This window comes from Sorex araneus, chromosome X (genome assembly GCF_027595985.1).
Source record: "Sorex araneus isolate mSorAra2 chromosome X, mSorAra2.pri, whole genome shotgun sequence".
In the NCBI taxonomy this organism is placed as follows: domain Eukaryota; kingdom Metazoa; phylum Chordata; class Mammalia; order Eulipotyphla; family Soricidae; genus Sorex; species Sorex araneus.
In genome coordinates, this window is record NC_073313.1 from 33227477 (window position 1) to 33248046 (window position 20570).

The window sequence follows — 20570 nt, forward strand, 5'->3', positions numbered from 1 at the left end:
ATATTTTATATAAATTATATACTGGCATAATTTCTATATGTATATAAATTATATGTGACAGAAGTAGCTATACTATCTTCTGCTACTATCTTGAAGGAGACTAATGCCAAGATTTAAATTTTGGCAGAGAACAGAGATCATAAAAATGACATAAATTTTAATTAGAGCAAAAGAAATTATAGAACTGACGCAGGTACTGAGTGGAAAGTAAGGATGCAATAAATGAGTGTTCAAGTGAAAGAAACAGAACTAAACAGAGAACTATTAAACCCAAACACAGGATAAAATATATTTTTGGAACTCAATATGGGGAAAAAAAAGAATGGACACAAAAAGAGTAAATTATATGGCAAGAAAAAAATGGAAATTGTTTCATATAAATCATCCTGTACAGAAAACAATGGTTAGAAGTCAGAGGTGAAGAGATAATAGCTGAAAATTTTCCTAGATAGAGCCACATTACAAGATATTAAATTTTACTCATTAAATCAAATGACATGATTTAAATGATATTAGATTCGCAAGATAGGACTTAAATGTTAAGTCTATGCTCTAATTCTTTCAACACTACATGAGAATATAGGAAATTATTGAGTGTGCCATTTACTGGGACATTCAGATGTAAAATTTACATTAGAGTGTGTGTTGGAAATACATACTGAAAAAGTTTATAATATGCTCATATTTGTTTGGAAGCTTATGGGCCCAAGTTTATGTTGAGAGTCTTTATTGCATCTTATGACTTTTAATTGTTTTCTATTTTTTTGATGTTAAACTACAGGATTGTCTTTCAACACATAATATGATTTTTTAACCTACTAACTTCATACATCTATGTCCACAATATCTAATAGTTTAAAAACAAAGGTGGGGCTGGAGTGATAAGACAGCAGGTAGGGCATTTGCCTTGCACGTGGCCGACCTGGGTTCGATTCCCAGCATCCCATATGGTCCCCTGAGCACCGTCAGGAGTAATTCCTGAGTGCAGAGCCAGGAGTAAACATTGTGCATTGCTGGGTGTGACCCAAAAAAGCAAACAGACAAACAAACAAACACACAAACAAAGGCAAGTAAGGATCTCATAAGAGTAATTAAGCAAAGAGTTATGTTGAAGGAAAGAGCTTTCTCTGATAAGGCGTTTCATGAATTATTTGCTCAGTAATCTGGAGCAACAGGGATCCGTCTATGGGAACAGCCAAGAGGATGTGCTGTGTGCATTATGAATTAAAAAAATAAACAGTTAAGTTTACTTGAACCTGAACATGTACATTCTAGAACATAGTTCTTATTTTCCTTGTGCCAGAGGCTAGACAACATGCATTATAAGTTTGATTATTAATTCAATTATATTCAGAAGATATGTAAGAAGGGAGAGGTAAATATAGAAATATAGAAAGTGTTGGTGAAGGCACTGGGACTATTTTTTCATTAGCAAAGATCAACAGGTTTTTATGAACATCTAAAAAGATAGCATTTCTGGGGCCAGAGCGATATTATAGCAGATTGGGTATTTGCCCCGCTTCCCGCCAACCCGGGTTTAATCCCTGGCATTCCATATGGTCCCCCAAGCACCACCAGGAGTGATTCCTGGAGACATGAGCCAGGAGTAACCCAGAGCATTGCCGGGTGTGACCAAAAAGGAAAAAAAAAAGAAGAAGAAAAAAAAATCATTTCCTTCTTTTGCAGAAAGGAGCTGTGTACAAAGATAACTACAATGTTTGATTCTGCAATTCAATAAAATGATTTAGCAAATTTGGCTCTCATCTTGGTAAATTCCAGAAAATTACTTAACATTTTAGCATCCCAGACCTCATTTATAAAAGTGGGGCTGTTGATACTATGGGTATAATTGAGGTCATTCTTATTATTCCTTCATTTCACAAATATTTGTTCAGTACTCTGAGAAACAGAGATGCAATGAATTTTAAAAAAAATAAGCAGCCAAGATTTTCATGATGCTGAAAATCTAATTTGTGAGTCAGAAAAGGAAGAAATACATTTTAATACCTAATAGAAAGTTCTGTGAAGAAAATGAAGGTATGGTGTAGAAAGCAAAGAGAGCAAGAGACAGAGAGAGAAAAGAGAGAGAGAAAGAGAGAGAGTGCTAGTGCAATAAAAGGAATTTAAGAAAAATAATTAGGTATAAGATATTGGACTAGATGAGGATCTACACAAAGAAAGCTGGTACTGGTTATAATCTTTCTTTTTCAGCTTCCTTCAGGTCTTTCTATTTAATGAAAAGTAAAACTTTCAGTCTTTGAACTCTTGATCTTATTCTATATAAGTGCTTTTGTGCTGTGTTCAAGTGCAGGACCTGAAGTCCTCCCACTGAGAACTAAACCAATTTTTCACTCTATTATTCTAAGAGAAGAACAAAATGTGAAAGACAAGATCAAGAAGTACACTGGTAAGTATTTCACATGTACGTTAGCTAGCACAAGAAAATGCAAACACTTTGTCCTAGAGTACCCTGGTGCTCTTTTGATTCTTTTGAACCTACTTTCTATGCTCAGTTCATGAAAATGCAAAATGCTACCTCACAGAAAACAAAACAAAACAAAAGAACAACAAACCACACCAATATTGTCTCATTTTTCTCCTGGTAATGTCTGACCTCCTCACCATAGCTCCTTCGTCCCCTCTGGCCACTTTTCTAGACTCCTTCTACATGATTTCTCCTGTGTTTCCAGGGAAATGGACTTCTGTGACTTGAAACCAGTCATCAACCCCTACCCATGGATTTCTTTAACTCCTCTTCAACCCTCGGCTTCTGTACCAAATAGTATGTTCTCAGTTCTCCAGGATCTTTACACTGAAGCCACAGGCGTGGGGAACTTAAATTTAAGAGCTCCAGTCTTGCTCTTTCCCATCCAATATCTCACGGCCAATGATTAGTAGCTGCACCTTCCTCCATATTGCAAGCCTAATAAGAGCAATGAGCTTGTGAGTTTAGCTTAGTGGTCTAACCCTGAAAAGCACATGTCATAGAATGAATCTTAGGGGTCAAATAAAAACCTGCAGAAGTTACCGTGGAATGTGGAATTCAAAGACAGTTTTTCTCTTTACCAGAAATATAGGTGGAAACCAAAGTTTGGACAATCTTATAACCCCAAACAAGACGAAGACTATAGAGGTATTCCCATTTACTAAATCCTTCTAATCTCCATGCAAAGTTCTATACTCTGAATAAATTTAATTGATTTTGTTACTCTTTTCTCACTCTATATATTCTCAACGTCTAAGGCAGATTTTCTTTAATTCTTTAATTTCTTTAATTGCAATTATAGTTTTTCAAGCACATTTAATTTACACATTTATTGAGTCTGGCTAAAATTTAACCAGAATTTAAAACCAAATATATTTCATATAATATTCTAAATATGGCATATGCCTGTGTGCATATGTATGAGAAATGCACTAGTATATATTGAGTTAATTTGAATCAATTTGACAGTATGCTTTTTGCAAACAATTAACTGAATTAAAATAAAAATACCTTCTACATAGACATTTGTGAATTTGTCTTAAGATTTGACTACATAGAATCTGTGAGCCATTCAACAGTTTCTGGAGCAAAGTTTCAATTTTTTTTCCAGTTTCCTTCTGGAGGATATAACTCTAATCCAATAATTGGAGAAAACACTGTTCTAAATTTTCTGAAATTGTCTTGACTCATTTACAATTGTGTGGTTTATCTCACTTAAACCAAATTACATGAGTATACCAGAGAAGGATTCCAAATTGTTTCAGAATTGAAAGTAAAAGTGTGGTCTGGAGCTATAGCACAGCGATAGGGTGTTCACTTTGCACAAGCCTGACCCAGGTTTGACTCCTCCGCCCCTCTCGGAGAGCCCAGCAAGTTACTGAGAGTATTTTGCCTCCATGGCACAGCCTGGCAAGCTACCCATGGCATATTCAACATGGCAAAAAACAGTAACAAACAAGGGTCACAATGGAGACATTACTGGTGCCTGCTCCAGCAAATCGATGAGCAACAGGATGCCAGTGACAGTAACAGGTCTAAAGTCAATGGTACCCAAGGACAAACTCGGTATGAGAGCTCTATGAACCAGTGAGATATTTGTGGGGTGCTTCCTATAGAATTCCAATTAGAAAGAGAAATACTCCTGCTTCGTGGAGGAAATTCACTTCCTTCACTCTTTGTAGAAATTGAGATTAATAATCTAACAGATAAATTTCTTTTACTTATATAAATGAAAGAATAAATGCATGTAATTTCATATTCTAACATCTTAAAACATCATCAGAGTTCTGTTGAAATCATTTGACCAAAATAAACCTACAAAACCTACAGCCCAAGGATTTAATGTTTAACCATAAGCTGGCTATAAATACATGTCATTCACTTTGGATGCTTAATATGGGCTCCAGTTTCATTTTTCTCTAATTTATTTTTTTGGGAGAGGGATTGAATCACAATGGGAGAGAGAGAGTACAGCCAGTAAACCACTTCCTTTGCATGTGGCCAACCCAGGTTGAATTCCCCATTTGGTTCCTAGAGCCCTACCAGGAGTGATCCTTGAGCACAAAGCCAGGAGTAACCCTTAAAGACGCTGAAATTCAAATGTCCCCTATTTTATGATAAAGCTGTCATGACGATGATCTCAGAACAATACTTTAGGTAAAAGGGAATTTTGGGTGTGGGGTATCACATCAATTCCTCACCCAAATCGAAATAACATTTCTCAAGAAAAGATACTGAATGTCACATAAATGATGGGAAGAAGAAAAAGTACATAGAATTATGTTGTTCAGTGAGATCTCTAGCTCCACAAGTCCATTTAACAACTGACATCTGGCTAGTCTGAAATGACATGTTTCAAGTATAAACACAAAACCCAGATTTTGAAGGTCTAGTACAAAAATAATGTAAAAAATCTGGTCTTTAAAAAATATACTGGCCCCCACATTAAGCCATACTTGGATGCATGTGTTTTAAAATCATCATTATTATCATCATCCTGTTGATCATCGAATTTCTCAAGCGGTCTCAATAACATCTCCATTCGTTCAAGCCCTGAGATTTTAGAAGCCTCTCTCTACTCGTCCTTCCAACGATGTCGTACTGGAGGCTCTATCAGGGTCAGGGGAATGAGACCCAGCTTGTTACTGGTTTTGGCATATTAATACACCATGGGGACTTTGGGAGTCTCTCCCATGTGGGCAGGAAACTCCCAGTGGGCAGGAAACTCCCAGTTTACCAGGTTCTCCCAGAGGGAGAAGTAGGCTATAAGATATTGCACGGCCGCAAAGCAGTGAGTCTCTTGCCTGGGGCTGTCTTCCCCAGGGCCTCCTCGGAGGGGGTGGGCTCCAGCTTCCCTTCCCACCCTGAGCAGAGCTCCTGGTGGCCAAAGACCTCTGGAGCCTAGCCACAGCCATGTTCAAGGCCCCTCTCCACATGTTCGGACGATCCTCATGCATGAAGGAACCAGCAGAGGAACCCAGGTGTGTGGGACCCGGGGCTGAGACCTCAAAGCCAGCTCAGAGTGGGACTGGGCCTCCTCTGCCCAGATTTCCCATTTCTCAGTAGGTAGGCGGTCACACCCAGGGACTGCCCCTGGCACTGTGTAATCCTGTGTTTTAAAATATACGATTAAATTAACTTTCATGGTTTTTTGTATGGCTACTAGAAAATTTTAAATAATACATATGGTCCACACGGTATTCCTATTTGTGTTTATATTGTAACTGGAAAAAGTCATCCATTTGTGGAGGTTTCATGTTAGTAGTATGTAGAGTGACAGCATATTAAAAGAACTGAAACTTCTGATACGAAGATAAACCCTGCTTTAATTTTGCATCATATACAAGTAGACAAATAGAAATCCAGGATGATTTTAACTGTGAGTGGTGGTGGTGGTAGTGGTGATGGTGGTGGTGGTGGTGGTGGGGTGTGTGTGTGTGTGTGTGTGTGTGTGTGTGTGTGTGTGTGCATGTTTGAGAGAGAGAGAGAAAGAGAGAGAGAGGAAGAAAGAGATAGATTTAGAACCAAAAGTACTCCATACTTCCTTCATATAACTAATTTTGGGGAAACACTTAAGCTGAAGATATCTCTTTCATTCCATAATAAGTAGACTTCCACTTTTCCCAAAACCCTCATCAGTCCTATAATAACAAGGAGACACATAAACAGAGAGCTTTTTTTCTGCCAGTCCCAAAGTATTATTGAATGACAAAGCATGAAACAGAGCAAATGGTCTTTAAAAATTGGAACCCTGGGAGAAGATGTCTAAAAAAGAAGTTGCCCACAGCAGGTGACTAAGTTACTAGTGGAACTTCTTAAGAGAATTAGAAGAGAAAGACATTCTGAATTCTCAAAGCATTATGTAAGTTACTTTCCCAGTTTGACATTCAAGGACCTTTATGTGATTGAAAGTCAATTAACTTTTCAGTCCAACTTCTCATCACCATTAAAAACCTTATCTTGCAACTAAAACGTATCACGTCATTCAATCCTTTGTGATTTTGCCACCCCTCTGCTTAAAGGCCTTATTGCACTGACACCATTTCCAAAAAGGCTCCTAGTAAAGTTTCAGATGAGCAAAATACATGCATGCATGGATAGGAACACCATCTCAGACCACCTCAGAATTTTTTTCTTCTTCATAAAATTTAAGTCCAACGAGCCAAATGAAATCTGGGTTTGCCTACACTGTAGTTCTAATATTCACCTTTTCAACAATTTTGGTTTCACTTAAAATGATCTAACCTAGTTTGTACAGTATTGAAACACTATGTGTTGGTTTTGCTCTATTTACCCTTCTTACTTTATTTTGTTCTATAACTGGGTCTATTATCTCATTAATCCTATATTTAAGAATGTTTAAGAAGCAATTTTACTTTTCTTTTGGACCACATCTGGGTGTGCTAATGGACTACTCATAACTTAGTGCTCAGGGGACCATGTGGTACCAGGGATTGAACCCAGGGCTTCTACATATAAAAGCTTGTGCTCCAGTTCACTGAGCCATTTCACTGGTTCTGAAATAAATTTCTAAAACATGTTTATGGTGTGTGTTTCCTTGGAATGTATGTGCCCAAGAATCTTATGGGTGAGTAGCGATGCTTGTATTTTACAGTACGACCTACATAGCCAATTTAAATAAATCTCCAACATTCTTACCACCACTGGTACCAATGAAGAAAAGAGAATGAAAAACGGAAAGAGTCTATCAGGTTCTTTTTGAAAAAAATTTTCCTGGAGTTACAAAACATAGCAATCCAAGGTTAACATTCCTAGAATCAAATAATCCTTTACTTTGAAATAAAAGAAAATTGTGTCAGTTGTGTGACCTGTGATGGAGCAAGCTCAATTCAACCTTTATTTCCCTTTTGACTCTTTCAACATTTTAAGATTATATAAGGAACTAACCACAGAGCTTGAAATTAGGGTTATAAAGATCACATTTTCAGATTCTTCTGTCATTTCTTTCTACAGAAAGCAAAAGTCTTCATAATTTTGGTGGCTGGTGGCTGGGGAATTATCTGGGTAGAGGGAAGTTGACACTGGTGGTGGGATTAGTGTTGGAACATTGTATGCCTCAAACTCTATCCTGGACCTTTGTAAGACACTGAAGTTTCAAAACTTTTAAAGTGAAATAGAAAGACTATTCCTGACCACACCACCCTATATGATTACTAGGACTATCTGGACTATTCTTTACCCTATCACAACCCCAGTCCAAAGTAATATGGTCACATGCCTAAGGGATACAATTGCTTCTGTCTTCCTACTTCCCCTCAGACCAAAGTTCCTTTTGCTCCTCACAAACCAGCCACAGGCTAACATACAGATTAGGTCTTTCAACAATGCAAATCATATGGTTTAATTTGCCCAATTTAAAGTCTTTGAAGAAATTCAACTGCTTTTAAAAGGAATTATCACTGGGACCTAGGAGACTATTGAGGTCTTTGTGAATGCCAATCCTTTATTCCAGTCTGCACACTGGTTTCCCCTGCTCCTAGCCTCTCAGGACTCTGATCAAATCTGTCTCTGACTTGGGACATCTGTGCTTGCTTCTGTTCTTCTGATGCCCAGCCTTCAGTAGGTACTTGGACATCCTGCAGGTTTGGCTCAAATGCCATCTCCCCTGAATAATGTTTCTGACTTGCTTTGATATGTCATTAATACAATTTAGAGATGCTTCTATTATCTTTCTTTCTGTAAGCTCCAAGAGAACATGAATATTACCCATAACTTTCTGCACCAAGAATCTAGTGTCCAGTACTTTCTTGAAAGGTAGAAGGTATCCAAAACTATTTCTTGAACTAGTGAATGAATGAGCAAGAGTAGAGTGATGCGCCATACTTCTAAGATATTGATTCCTACACCAATAAGAATAGCAATTCTTAAAGAAACAGTGAATAATAACAACAACAAACACCCAACATGAAACAATAAAACACCACAAATCACCAAGACACTCTTAAAAAAAAGCAAAAAGCTGGAGGAATCACACATCCTTATTTCAAGCTAGATTTAAATCTAAGATAATTAAATCTGCATGGTACTGGCATAAACACAGACATATGAACCAAGGCCAATAGAACAAGCCAGTGCCAGGAAATAAACTTCAAATAAATGAGATAGTCAGTTGATCCCTAAGAAGGAGCAAAGAAGAAAAATGAAAAATCAAAATAATAAAAAGGAATAAAGAGTAAAGGTTGCACTGAAAATACAACGTACACAAATAGAAAAACAAATATGGACTCTTATCTTGTACTACATTTCAGTCAGGTCTTATATATGTTTCTCTCATAATTGTCAATGTTGTGTATCTTTTCTTGATATCAATATTCTGTATCAATCATCAGTGTTGTATATATTTTTTGTTTTTGAGTCCTGAGTAACTGTCAGGACTTTTTTCTCAGTCTGATTATTTTCTTGTTATTGATTACAGGCAGTTCCTTGTTTTATTTTATTTACTTATTTTTTTGGTTTTATGGGTCACACCCAGCGATGCACAGGGGTGACTCCTGGCTCTGCACTCAGGAATTACTCCTGGAGATGCTCAGGGGACCATATAGGATGCTTGGGATTGAACCCGGGTCAGGTCATTGTCGGCTGCATGCAAGGCAAAAGCCCTCCCTGCTATGCTATCGCTCCAGCCCCCAGGCAGTTCCTTATATATGTTGAGTTTAATCTCTCATAAGATAAATGCTTTACAAATATGCTTTATCTTCCTAAAGTTGGCCATTTACTCATTCAATTATGTCCTTGACTAAGAACAAATTTTTCACAATTATAGTGTCTCTTTTAAATTCTGTTTTCTGTGCTTTTGTGCTTCTGACATATACATACAAAAGAGAATGTACCATCCAACATGAGGCTGTAGCATCACCATGGGCTCTAACACCAGTCACAGGAGGATACCATCAACCAAGGTGTCTCCCACCACACAATCACCCCTGGGCTATACCACCAAACTGGACTGTACCATAAACTCGGGCCTGTAACACTACACACGGTCCTGGGCTGTACCAACAAACATTGGCTGTACATCTACCCATGGGCTGTACTACCAGACACTGTCATATTCAATGGTCATATCTCAGAAACAATTGTCAATAGCAATGTTAGAAAGCTGTTCTTCTGTTTTCTTCTAGGAGCTTTATGCTTTTCGATATTTGTTTAAGTGTTTAACTTATTTCAAGGTGATTTTTGTGTATGGTATGGATTTTAAAAAGGCAACATTGTATGCAAGGTAAGACAGCTGTATGGACAGTTTATATTATTCCATACTTGTATATATCATAGATGTATCTCAGTGATCATTGAATATTTATTCTGACTCCTCGATAGAGGGAGAATGAATGTCTTATACAGATGGATCAAAATATACCTCTGGAATTTTATAATATTTCTAACCAATAATAAGTGAATAAACATTTTGAATAAATTTCAAGTGGATTAGTTTTTCTACCCACCAGTTACATCATAAAATTACAATGTAATTGATTTTACAAAATATAATGAATTTTTTGATAAGAAAAAGACGCATGATTGTTAAAGGTCAAGGCTCAATATTGTAGGACATTAAAAATCTTATTCCCGAATGCTTTTATAAAGGTCCAGCAACAAATACATTGAAAACCATTAGAGGGCGCTGACATTACTATAAAGTTGAATGATGAGATTCCTGTTAGGAAAATAAACCTTTCAGGAAAAATGACTTTGAAGTGAATAAAAAGAACTATGCCTTTATCTCTGGCTTTATTCAGTTTGTCCTATAACATGACTGTAAATAAATTGAAAATGAGGAATATGAGGACATCATCAAATATATCACAAAACTTATTTCTGATTCCAGAAACGTTATTATGTGGTAAATGCTTTGCAATTTTTTTAAGAAAAGCAATAAAAATATGTTTTCCCAATAAATTCAAGTTTCACTAGGAAACAAGTTACATACTTTGTGCTTGTTATAAAAATTTACACTTAAAAACATAATATTTTAAAATGTTTTATCTTAATAATTTAAAGCCCATTTTATATTATAATCCTTTCTGTATATATCTATGCAAGTTCACATATACATGGTGAACCACAGACTCATTAGGCTTATTAGCTATAGTAAAATATTGTCAAAGAAATTCTGTGATAAAAAAGAATAAGCTTGTATTTGGAATATCTGAGTCTAGGTATCAAATTGGTGAGAGACCACGGGACATCTTGAAAAATTCCCAAATCACCAGGTATGCATTTACATAATTGTATCAATTCAATTATGTAGCTATACCCATCAAATAGTAAAGTTCAGCCTAAGGAATAGTTTTCCTTGTGCTAAAGTTTTACTTCCAACCTGTACACTCTGGTTTGATAACATAAAATGATGGAGGAGTACTAATAAGATCTTTGGCCCAATATTTGCTTACATAGAACAAATGGTGCTCTTATACTCCCTTCAATGTTCAAAACGTTGCAGTGAATTCTGCAAGCCAGCAAAGAGAAGCAATGCCTACACAGAAACATATGCTTCATTTCTACCTCACAGTCATAAAATTATTATGGGTTGGGAGAAAGGAAAGAAAACATATATACATTCCAACAACAGTATTTCCTTATTTATTACCACAGGCTGTGGGGAGGGAAGTTCCCTAGAAAGTATCACTGTATCACTGCCGTCCTGTTGTTCATTGATTTGCTCGAGCGGGCACCAGTAACATCTCCGTTGTGAGACTTGTTACTGTTTTTGGCATATTGAATATGCCATGGTTAGCTTGTCAGGCTCTGCCTGGCAGGATAGTTTCGGTAGCTTGCCACGTTCTCTGAGAGGGATGGAGGAATTGAACCTGGATCGGCCGCATGCAAGGCAAACACCCTACACACTGTGCTATCGCTCCAGTCACCTATGCACATTTGCTCTTCCCAGCAAATAATTTAAAAGGTATCAAGTTAGTCATTTTAAATGTTTTTACTTACTTATCTGTAGTTCTTTTTCTCTGGCTCGCACATCAGCAAGGACTTGGTTAAAATGATTTGTAAAGGCCACAAAGTCTGCGTCCAGGAACATTGGCCCTTCACCTTTCTCTTTCAGGGTGATGCTTTGGTTTTTTAATCGCTCAATTTGTGGCTGAAGAGCAGACAGCCTGTCGACTTCATCCTATACCAGCATTCAGAGTATTAAACAACATTTCACTTTGTGTACAATACATTTTGGGGGTGTTAAGAAGGATGCTAAGAGGGTGCAATAATGCATGCTTATCTCGGTGCCATCATCAAAAAATTGGCTTTACAAAAAGCATCAATGACAGTTTGGGCAAGGCTCTAGCACACAGCAATTCTGTGATACCTTGATTCTTTATTCAATTGGTATCACCATATAGAACTATTTTTATACTTCAGATGGACACATTTGAAGGCATGAATGGCATGAGTATTTTCAGTTGGAAAAGACGATGAATGACCTCAAATGCTTTCTGTGCGCTAAACATGGATGTTTCTGGGAACATCTCTTAATCTCAAAATAATGTGCTTAGACTTCAAATTGGGAGCTCAAAAAATGAACACTCTTTACTTTTCTTTTAGATTCACTTGTGTGGAATATAGACTACATATATTTATTGATGCATTCTCCATTAAATTAGGAATATGTTTCTGTCCCATTACTTTTTATCAAACATGCAAATACCATTGTCCTCATTCGGATGGCTGTTCTGCTTTGTCCTCTACCGTATGATTGGTAACGGCCACTTTTCAGTCTCAGGACTACCCCAGTATTATATTAAACTACACTCTCTGCATGGTCTAGCCCAGGGTAGCAAACCCAAGTCACAGGTAAATACATGCAACTAGACTAAGGCTGCTCTTAATAAAAACACTAAAATTTGTGTCTATAAAGCCTGTTTCAAAATGCTGATTATATCTTGCACTCATATTTCTTGCAATTGAGGCTGATACATATGTACCAGGAGTTATTAAATTTCACAATTTATTATGTCTTTTCACTTTTCAAAATAATGGTTTTTGTAAATTGAAAGTTGCATATCTGGCTCAAAACACACTTTTCCAGACGTGCTATTCTAAATATACACTGATACTGTTGCTTCCACTGATAATGCTACTCAACGTATTTGATGGATGTAGAACGTGAGCTCAAATACAAATTACATTTGAATACTCTTTCGAAATGGATTATTGATCACCACAGTTGCATACTTACTACCTAAAAGATTACTTCCAGATTAGGTACCGTTTTTAAAAGTAAAGACTGATAAAATTTTATATTTATTTTTATTTCGGGGGCCACATCCAGAAATGCTCAATATCTTACACTATGCTCTATGCTCAGTGATGCACTACTGGCGGGCTAAAAATTAGGGCCTAAGAGTACAGTGGGTAGAGTACTTGCATTTGAAGTGGAAAATTCAGGTTTGATTACCAGGATGACATATGATAGGTCCCCTAAACACCGCCAGGAGTGGCTCCTGAGCAAAGAGTCAGGAATAAGCCCAGAGTGCAGCTAGTGGTGGCCCATAAACTTAAAAAAAATGGATTGTTGGATGTGTGCATACTTTTTCTGTGAGATTTTTTAAATTAATTTATTTTTAATTAGTGAATCACCGTGAGGGTACAGTTACCAATTGACACATTTTCTTGCTTATGTTTCCCTCATACAATGCTTGAGAACCCATCCCTCCTCCAGTGTCCATTCTCTACCATCAATGAACCTAGTATCCCTCCCAACCCCCAATCCCACCCCCCCACCCCACCCCACTCTGGGGCAGGGCATTCCCTTTTGTTCTCTCTCTTCTTTTGGGTGTTGTGGTTTGCAATAGGGGTATTGAGTGGCCATCATGTTGTCTGTAGTCTATTTTCAGCACGCATCTCCCTTACCGAGTGGGATCTCCATCCCTTTTTTTGTGAGATTAATTCTTGTCATAGTATTGACTCAGATAAACTTTCATAATAACAGTGTTCTAATGGACAACACTGTTTGTTGTTATGATTTTGAGAAGACACATAGGAAACTTTCAGAGAAACACTGGGATGTGCTAACAGGATAAGCTGATTCAGGTAGCTTAATCTTTGAGGGTCAAATTTTGTCGGCAGGTGATGCTGAAAGACTTTTACATAAGCAGGCAGTTGATTCCTCTATCATTCAAGCATAACAGCCCCCACTCTGCCCTGTGCTTCAGGGGCAGGTCCACAGTTATTCGCAAAGAATAAGCCAAAGTTGAGAATGGTGTTCTAAGCTTTCGATTATAGAAATATAGACACGCATTCTGCATGCCAGGCTTGCAAATGGCAGCAATGACATCTGCTCTGAAACATTTAAGAACCTGATTTACATTTGGCAGATGGACGGCCTTCATTCTCCCTGTTTAAGGGGCTATAGACGGAGTCTCTGCTACAACAAAGCACGTTTTGCAAAACAATAGGGAATAGGAAACTAATATAACATTTGGGCAAATGTTCAGCTGAGGCCGCCAACTTCTTAGAGTCACTCATAGGAGAGGTCATTTTGACTTGAAATATTCAACAACTAAAAGGTTCTAACTATTATTCATTATTTCCCTAAAAGGGCCTTAGTGTGGTTGATCTTCCAGAGTAAGGCAACTACCTTGAGTCTTTTTCTCACTTTATATATTTATCTAGTGAGAAAAAAATCTTCATTACTTCCCTCCAGAAATTGTCTGTGTGAATTTCTTCCAATTCCCACAGGGCTCTGTAACCCCCAACCTGTTAAGAACCAGCTCTGCAGAGCATTAGTTTTGGACCTAAATCTGCACTCCAATATTTAAAAAAAAATCTCCAAATCACAGAATACACAGAGAAAACAAATGGATTTTTTTTCTTAGCTCTCACTCACACAGATGCACAGTCAAATTCTAACTGATATATGAATGACATTGAGCTGATCCTCCTAAAGCATATTACCCAAAGTGAATGATTCATCCACATATTGGAAATCAATGCAATAGGGAGACCGGTATGGGGTGACCAAAATAAATAGAAATGCATTACGATGAAGAAATCCATGTCCACAGGAGAGAAATGATGGCCAGGAGAAGAGTAGGGTGCATAAGGCGTTTCCCTAGCACATGGCCAAACTAAGCAGCATTCCTGCCACCCCCCGCCCCCCCCGCAAGCACCACCAGGAGGGATCCCTATGTGCAGAGACAGGAGAAACCCCTGAGCACAGCCAGGTGTGGCCCCCAAAACAAGCAAAAAGAAAAGGGAACTTATTTTACTTAAAACGGCAAGTCTAATCACAAGAGAATATTTAGGATACAAAGCCTCAGATGATTTTTCATTTGCTCCTTAGAGAAAGAAGCAGATGCCAGCATGTCCCAAGTGTCCTTGTTTAGTATGCCTGCCTTTGCTCTTCTCTCCAATTTTACTCCTGCGATCCCTCCATGGCCAGCATTAACCTTGCCTTCCAGCTTTCGAGTCTACAATTTAAATTGGCCTCATTCTGAAAGCCTCCGCTCCAATGGCTCTGCCTCCAGGAAGCTTCCTGCAGCACAGGGGTTTCTATTTAGTTCAGGTTTTCTCTGTCAGACATCCTTCCCGGAATTGTGTGCCTTTCTTTAAAGCATGTGCACTACGGGCAACTCGACCTCTCTTTAGTTAATCATTTCATGAATGGCTCTCTTCCCTGTTCTAGGCAACCACCCATGAGGCTAGGATCAGGCACCGTTTCCTCTAGAATCCCCGTAACCTAAGTCACTGCAACCTCAGTGGGTCTTAATGGTCCCAAGGTATCACTCTAGCAGGACTGAAAGGCCTCAAGGCCAAGAGCCTTCGAATCCATTGGAAGTGCTCTGAGGAGGCAGAGGGCTAGCTTCAGGCTCATCTTTCTTCCCTACTTCTCCTCTCAGAAGGTAAATGGCGACCCTGCCCTCCTGCCCCATTTTGGGAGCACAGAGGTTGTCTGGTTTGACAAAGTCATAGGAGAGGGTTTCATCTGAGGAGGAATCGACCTTGCAATACTGGGTGTCACCCAGGCCCAACTTAAGGGGTGATCCTGTTAGCCATCAAAACCGGTGCAACGATGAGATATAGTCTGGAGATAGTTGCAGCTCAGGCTACGAGAGGGCGTGAACTAGCGGGCCAGAAGGGAACAGTTCTATGCATTCAAACATGTCGCCCACTAAAAATTAAACAAACATGTATGTTTAAGTCCTAATCTGCCATGTGCGACTGCGTTTACCAAAACAGAGCTTTGTGTGAAATTTTAGCAAAGCCCCATGATTTACAAATATATTCCTAGTTGGGATTTAGTTATCCTGTATTCCAGCACAAATCCTACCACCAGTGTCTTTTTCCCTCCACGAGGGTTTCCAGGTGGCTTCCCAGGTCTCCAACTCAGCCAACCTCAGTCTGCCACCTTGAAGGAACACTTTAATTTTTTAAATGTATTTTTTAATTGGATCACTGTGACATGTGCAGCTACCGACTACTTCATGACTGGGCTTCAGTCATACAATGTTCCAACACCCTTCCCTTCCCCAGTGTACATTTCCAACCAGCATTGTCCCCAGTTTCCCTCCTGCCCACCTCACTCCCCTCTCCAGCCTGACTCTATGGTAGGTATAACTTTTCTCTCCCCCTTCCTCCCTTCCTCCATCTCTCTCTCACTCTCTCTCTCTCCTTCTGGGCATTATGGTTTTACAATACAGGTACTGAACAACTGCCATGTCTATCCCTTTTTAACCTACTTTCTACACTCAGTTCTTGTCCATAGGGATCACTTCCAACTATCATTGTCAGAGTGGTCCCTTTATCCTAACTGCACTCAGCCCACCCATCCCCCACTTCTGTCATACTTCCAACAGTGGACCCATTCTCCTAGCCCATGTTTCTACTGTCCCTGTGTTTTAGTCTCATGTTATGTATTTTTTATATCCTAGGAATGAGAGCAATCGATGGTACATCTATGAAATGGAATGCTTTGTAAACTCAAGGAAAAATAAAGTCATTAAATTTGCTTCTAAATGGATGGATGTGGAGAGTATCATGCTGAAATAATGAGATGGGCAGACAGACAGGCACACTTGTAATTTTGGTTGTCGAAGTTCGGTTCTCATTGTCTGTGTCATTGATTCAGTAGTTTAGATATTTTGCTCTACCACTCCTTTCCACCACCAATGTACTCAAATATCCTTGACCCCTGCTCCTCACTCTTCCCTGTCTATCTTCTTTCCCACTCAATTTCATTCCTTCTCTGACCTTCTCCTTCCTATACTCTAAGGTCAAGGGTGACCCAGGCATTGGGATTCAATAAGGTGTTAAGTAGGGAATCCTCAACAAAAACAAATGGCAAATATTCTTTTAAAGGATTGATAACCTTAAGAAGAAAAAAGAGATTTTTCCTCCATTTTTCCTTCACATGGAATGAGGACACGGATCTTGTGAGGAGTCATGGTGAGAAGACAGCAGTTTGCAAGTCAGAAAGTAAAGTGTCACCAGAACAGGAGCTCCACAAGCCTATCATCAGGAACTATCTAGGTTCCAGAACTCCAAGAAAGCAAATGTTCATCATTTGAGCTACTCATATTATAATATTTAATATGGCAGCCTAAACAGTCGAACAGTCTTTGCATTAGCTCTGGCAGTATCATGACCCTACATTTTTATGTCACGCATATAACTATCTTGATTTTTAGTGCTTTGTTATCAATTTTTAGATCCAACTCAGGAATAACAAGAAACAAAAACTATTCTAGAATATTTATTGTCAGAAAGAAATCAGGTGCAGTAATCAATTGTTTTCGGGGTGGGTTGGGAGGAGGTGCTGGGGGAAAAATCAAAGCGTTCTATTCAATTTTTCTTTATTTTGATTTTGGGGCCACACCTAGAGGAGTTCAGGTGTAATGCCAGGCATTGAACCTGGCTGGTCTCTTGCAACGTAAGTACCTCAACCTCCATGCAATCTCTCCAGCCCAGATTCTATCCTTAAAGAACAACATGTGCCTAAATATAGAAACCACCTACATCTACATAGTTGTTATAAAATAAATGCTTTGCTCTACCATGTAATTTTTCCAGAAATATATTTGATTGCTATTTACTTCCTAGTCAAGCTGTAATATATAAAGAATCACTATATGTTTCTATGCTTCACTCTGTTCAGAATTACTTTGCTCTTAGTCATTTACAAGCCAAACCTGTTACTTTTGCATCTTCAATATCCTATCACTTTCACCATTCCTTGCAAAGGCTGCAGATTAGAGTCCTGGAGATTATACAATACTTGGGATGCGTGCCTAGCATGCACCTGACTTGCTTCAATTCCCAGCATCACATGCAGTCCTGAAGCCCCTGAGAGTCACCAGGCATGGGTCTGGTGGCCCCCATCACTCCTGGGGTGGACTTAGGGGCCCCAGCACTAGAGAGTCCAAGCCATCGTTGGGCTCTCACACTGAACTGAGAGGCAATGGCCAAGAATCATTGCTGCAGTCCCTAAGCCTTCTGAGTACCACTTGACAGTCACCCACTCCAATCCCTCCAAAACACTGAAGATCCATTCAGTCATTAAGGCTCTGTAAGGACAGTACATCCGGGCATCTTTTTCATCAGTCCTATAATCAACTTCTCAGTTGCCATGAAGAGGGTGTATCTCAACATCACTAAGTCAAACACTCCAATTATTCACACAACTATATAGTTTTTATTTTCTAACATTTGCAGACAACCACAATCTTTTTCTTAGGTCCTTTTGAGCTGATTATATCACGCTCATCCCTCCAGATTCCTGAGCCATCCTTCCTGTGACCCAGGAGAATAACAATTATAGACCGCAGCTTCCTGCCCTCTGCCTTCTGATTAAGTTTAGTCACTGGGGATTAATTCTGATTTTGGAGGCAGAGAGAAGAGTGAAGTAGGGGTTCTGTTTTTCAGGCTCTATTCTGGGAATGTATGCCTCTTCCGGTTGCCTTTCCAATGGGCATCTGTCAGGCTCTCTTGAGAATTCCCAAACATCCCCCTTCCACATCATTTCTGTCCTAAAAATGGTTGGTAATAGCGCTAATGCTGGGGTACTGCAATGAACCCCTCTGGTTTCTCTATTTATAAACTCTTTCTTGGTAAATAAACCATCCTCAACTTGATTTGAGATGGCCATTAGCTTGGGAGATCATCTGTCAGATTTGATAACACATCAGCTTTTGTACTGACACAGGTTCAACGTTTCAACATATGAATTGGTTTTACTATGCATGCAGGAGCTTCCATTTGAAATAAGTCTAAATTATTGGTCGGATTTCAGATGATAGATGTGTTTTCCATACTCTGAAACTGCCTCTTCATGCCACAAACAAAATCGCTTAGCCATATAGAACTACACTAAATGTTTCTTGTTTTATTTCTGGCTTTGCAAATTCATAGATTACCTATTAAAACTGATTTTCTGGCTTCATTCTTGATTTTGTTTTTACTATGCTTAAATACTTAAAGGGAAATTTTATTATTAAATTAACCATCGTTCTTCCTCTAGACATTGCCAAGAAATTCCTATTGCTCATGTTTTAAAGAGAAGGAAAGATTCTGACCTTACAAATCTTTAACTGGCTTTTAATTGCGGTTGGATCTGATGTGGAGGTGGGCTGGGTTTTCAACCAGTTTTCAGCAGTAGTTGTCATCTGCTCCAATTGTTGTAGCTGATTATAGAAAGTGATGATGTTGTTCTGATACTCCAGCCAGTTAAGTCTCTCACTTAGCAATTGGCAGAACTCGATCCACCGGCTGTTCAGTTGTTCTGAGGCTTGTTTGATGCTGTCAGCGTTAACACCCTCTAGAAAGAAAGATTGGTTTTAATATATCCACTCAAGCCAGATGACTGAAATATCTTTTAAGACATTATGTGAAGTTTAAAAGTATTCATCACATGAATGATTTCAAACAAACCTTCATTTGCTTAAAGTAAAAGCACCAATTTGATTTCTGGTTATTGAATACAAATTATTTATCTTATCAAACATTTTATTCTAATAAAAATACATGCCATGAGATGTGGAAGAACATATTCCTGATGAATGGTGAGAGAGTGAGTGTGAACAAATATACTTATATGCTCCAAACAAATTTGATCTATCATGTATACAATAAAAGTATATATCTAAAGCCAACTTACATGCACTTTATTTTTAATTATTGTCTTGGGCCACAACTAGTATTACTCAGGGATTACTCCTGGCTCTGCTCTCAGAAATTACTTCTGGCAGTGCTCAGGGGACCATATGGAATGCCAGAGAGTTGAATCCGGGTTAGCTATTATGCAAGGCAAGCATCCTACCTGATGGACTATCTCTCGGGCCCCAACATGCACTTATTTTTTTTGTAGTGCATATGAGAAGTAGTTGGAATGTTAACAGCTGGATGGACTTTGATGGAAAAGGTGAGAATTAAAAAAAATAATTAATTCTGTATTTCTGTTGTAGGAAGCCAGAAATTAGCAGATTGTCCCTGTGTGCAAAGAACTGAAATCACAAAACTAAAATCCTTCTATTATGAAACAAGGTTTACATTTAAAAATCTGAAAGCTGAGTCAAATTTTAAAATAATGCATAACTATATGAAAATTACAGAGGGAAAAATCATATGGGCACTCAGTTTAAGAAACAAATATTATGAGAAAAGATTTGGCAACCATTAAAATTACACAGAGATTTGGCTGGAGAGATAGTATAGCTGAAAGGACACTATCCTTGCAAGCGGTTGACTCAGGTTCAAAACTTTGCACCTCATATCATCCCCTGAGCCAGCCAGGAGTGACTGCTGAGTGCAGAGCCAGAGACTAAGCCCTGAGCACTGCTGGGTGTGAACCCAAATCAAAAAATAAAATAAAATGATAAAGGGAGAAAACATAAACTGATAAATGATGACTCAAAAATTCATCATGGATCTAAATAACCAGATGTTTAGGAGAACCATTTTTAGGTTAATGTGTTCAACTGGGATAAGTGCTGGGATGGAAAAGGCCTATGGTAACCCAAGTTCAAGACAGACACATGACAGAGAGGCTGGGTTTAGTCTCATTGAACATTTGTACAAATGGTAATGAAGCACACATAAATACCTCTTTATCCCTTAAGATCAGTCAAAT

At 38.5% G+C, this 20570-nt stretch overlaps 1 protein-coding gene across 1 annotated transcript in view; it reads right to left on the reverse strand.

Moving 5' to 3' along the window:
• Nucleotides 1-20570, reverse strand: part of DMD (dystrophin) — a 2715231-nt gene that overhangs the window by 1478751 nt on the left and 1215910 nt on the right. The window contains exons 21-22 of the mRNA XM_055122927.1: nt 19018-19259; nt 11444-11624 (exon numbers count right to left, since the gene is read on the reverse strand). Coding sequence (XP_054978902.1) covers nt 11444-11624; nt 19018-19259 — 423 coding nt within the window. The remainder of the gene's footprint in view (nt 1-11443; nt 11625-19017; nt 19260-20570) is intronic.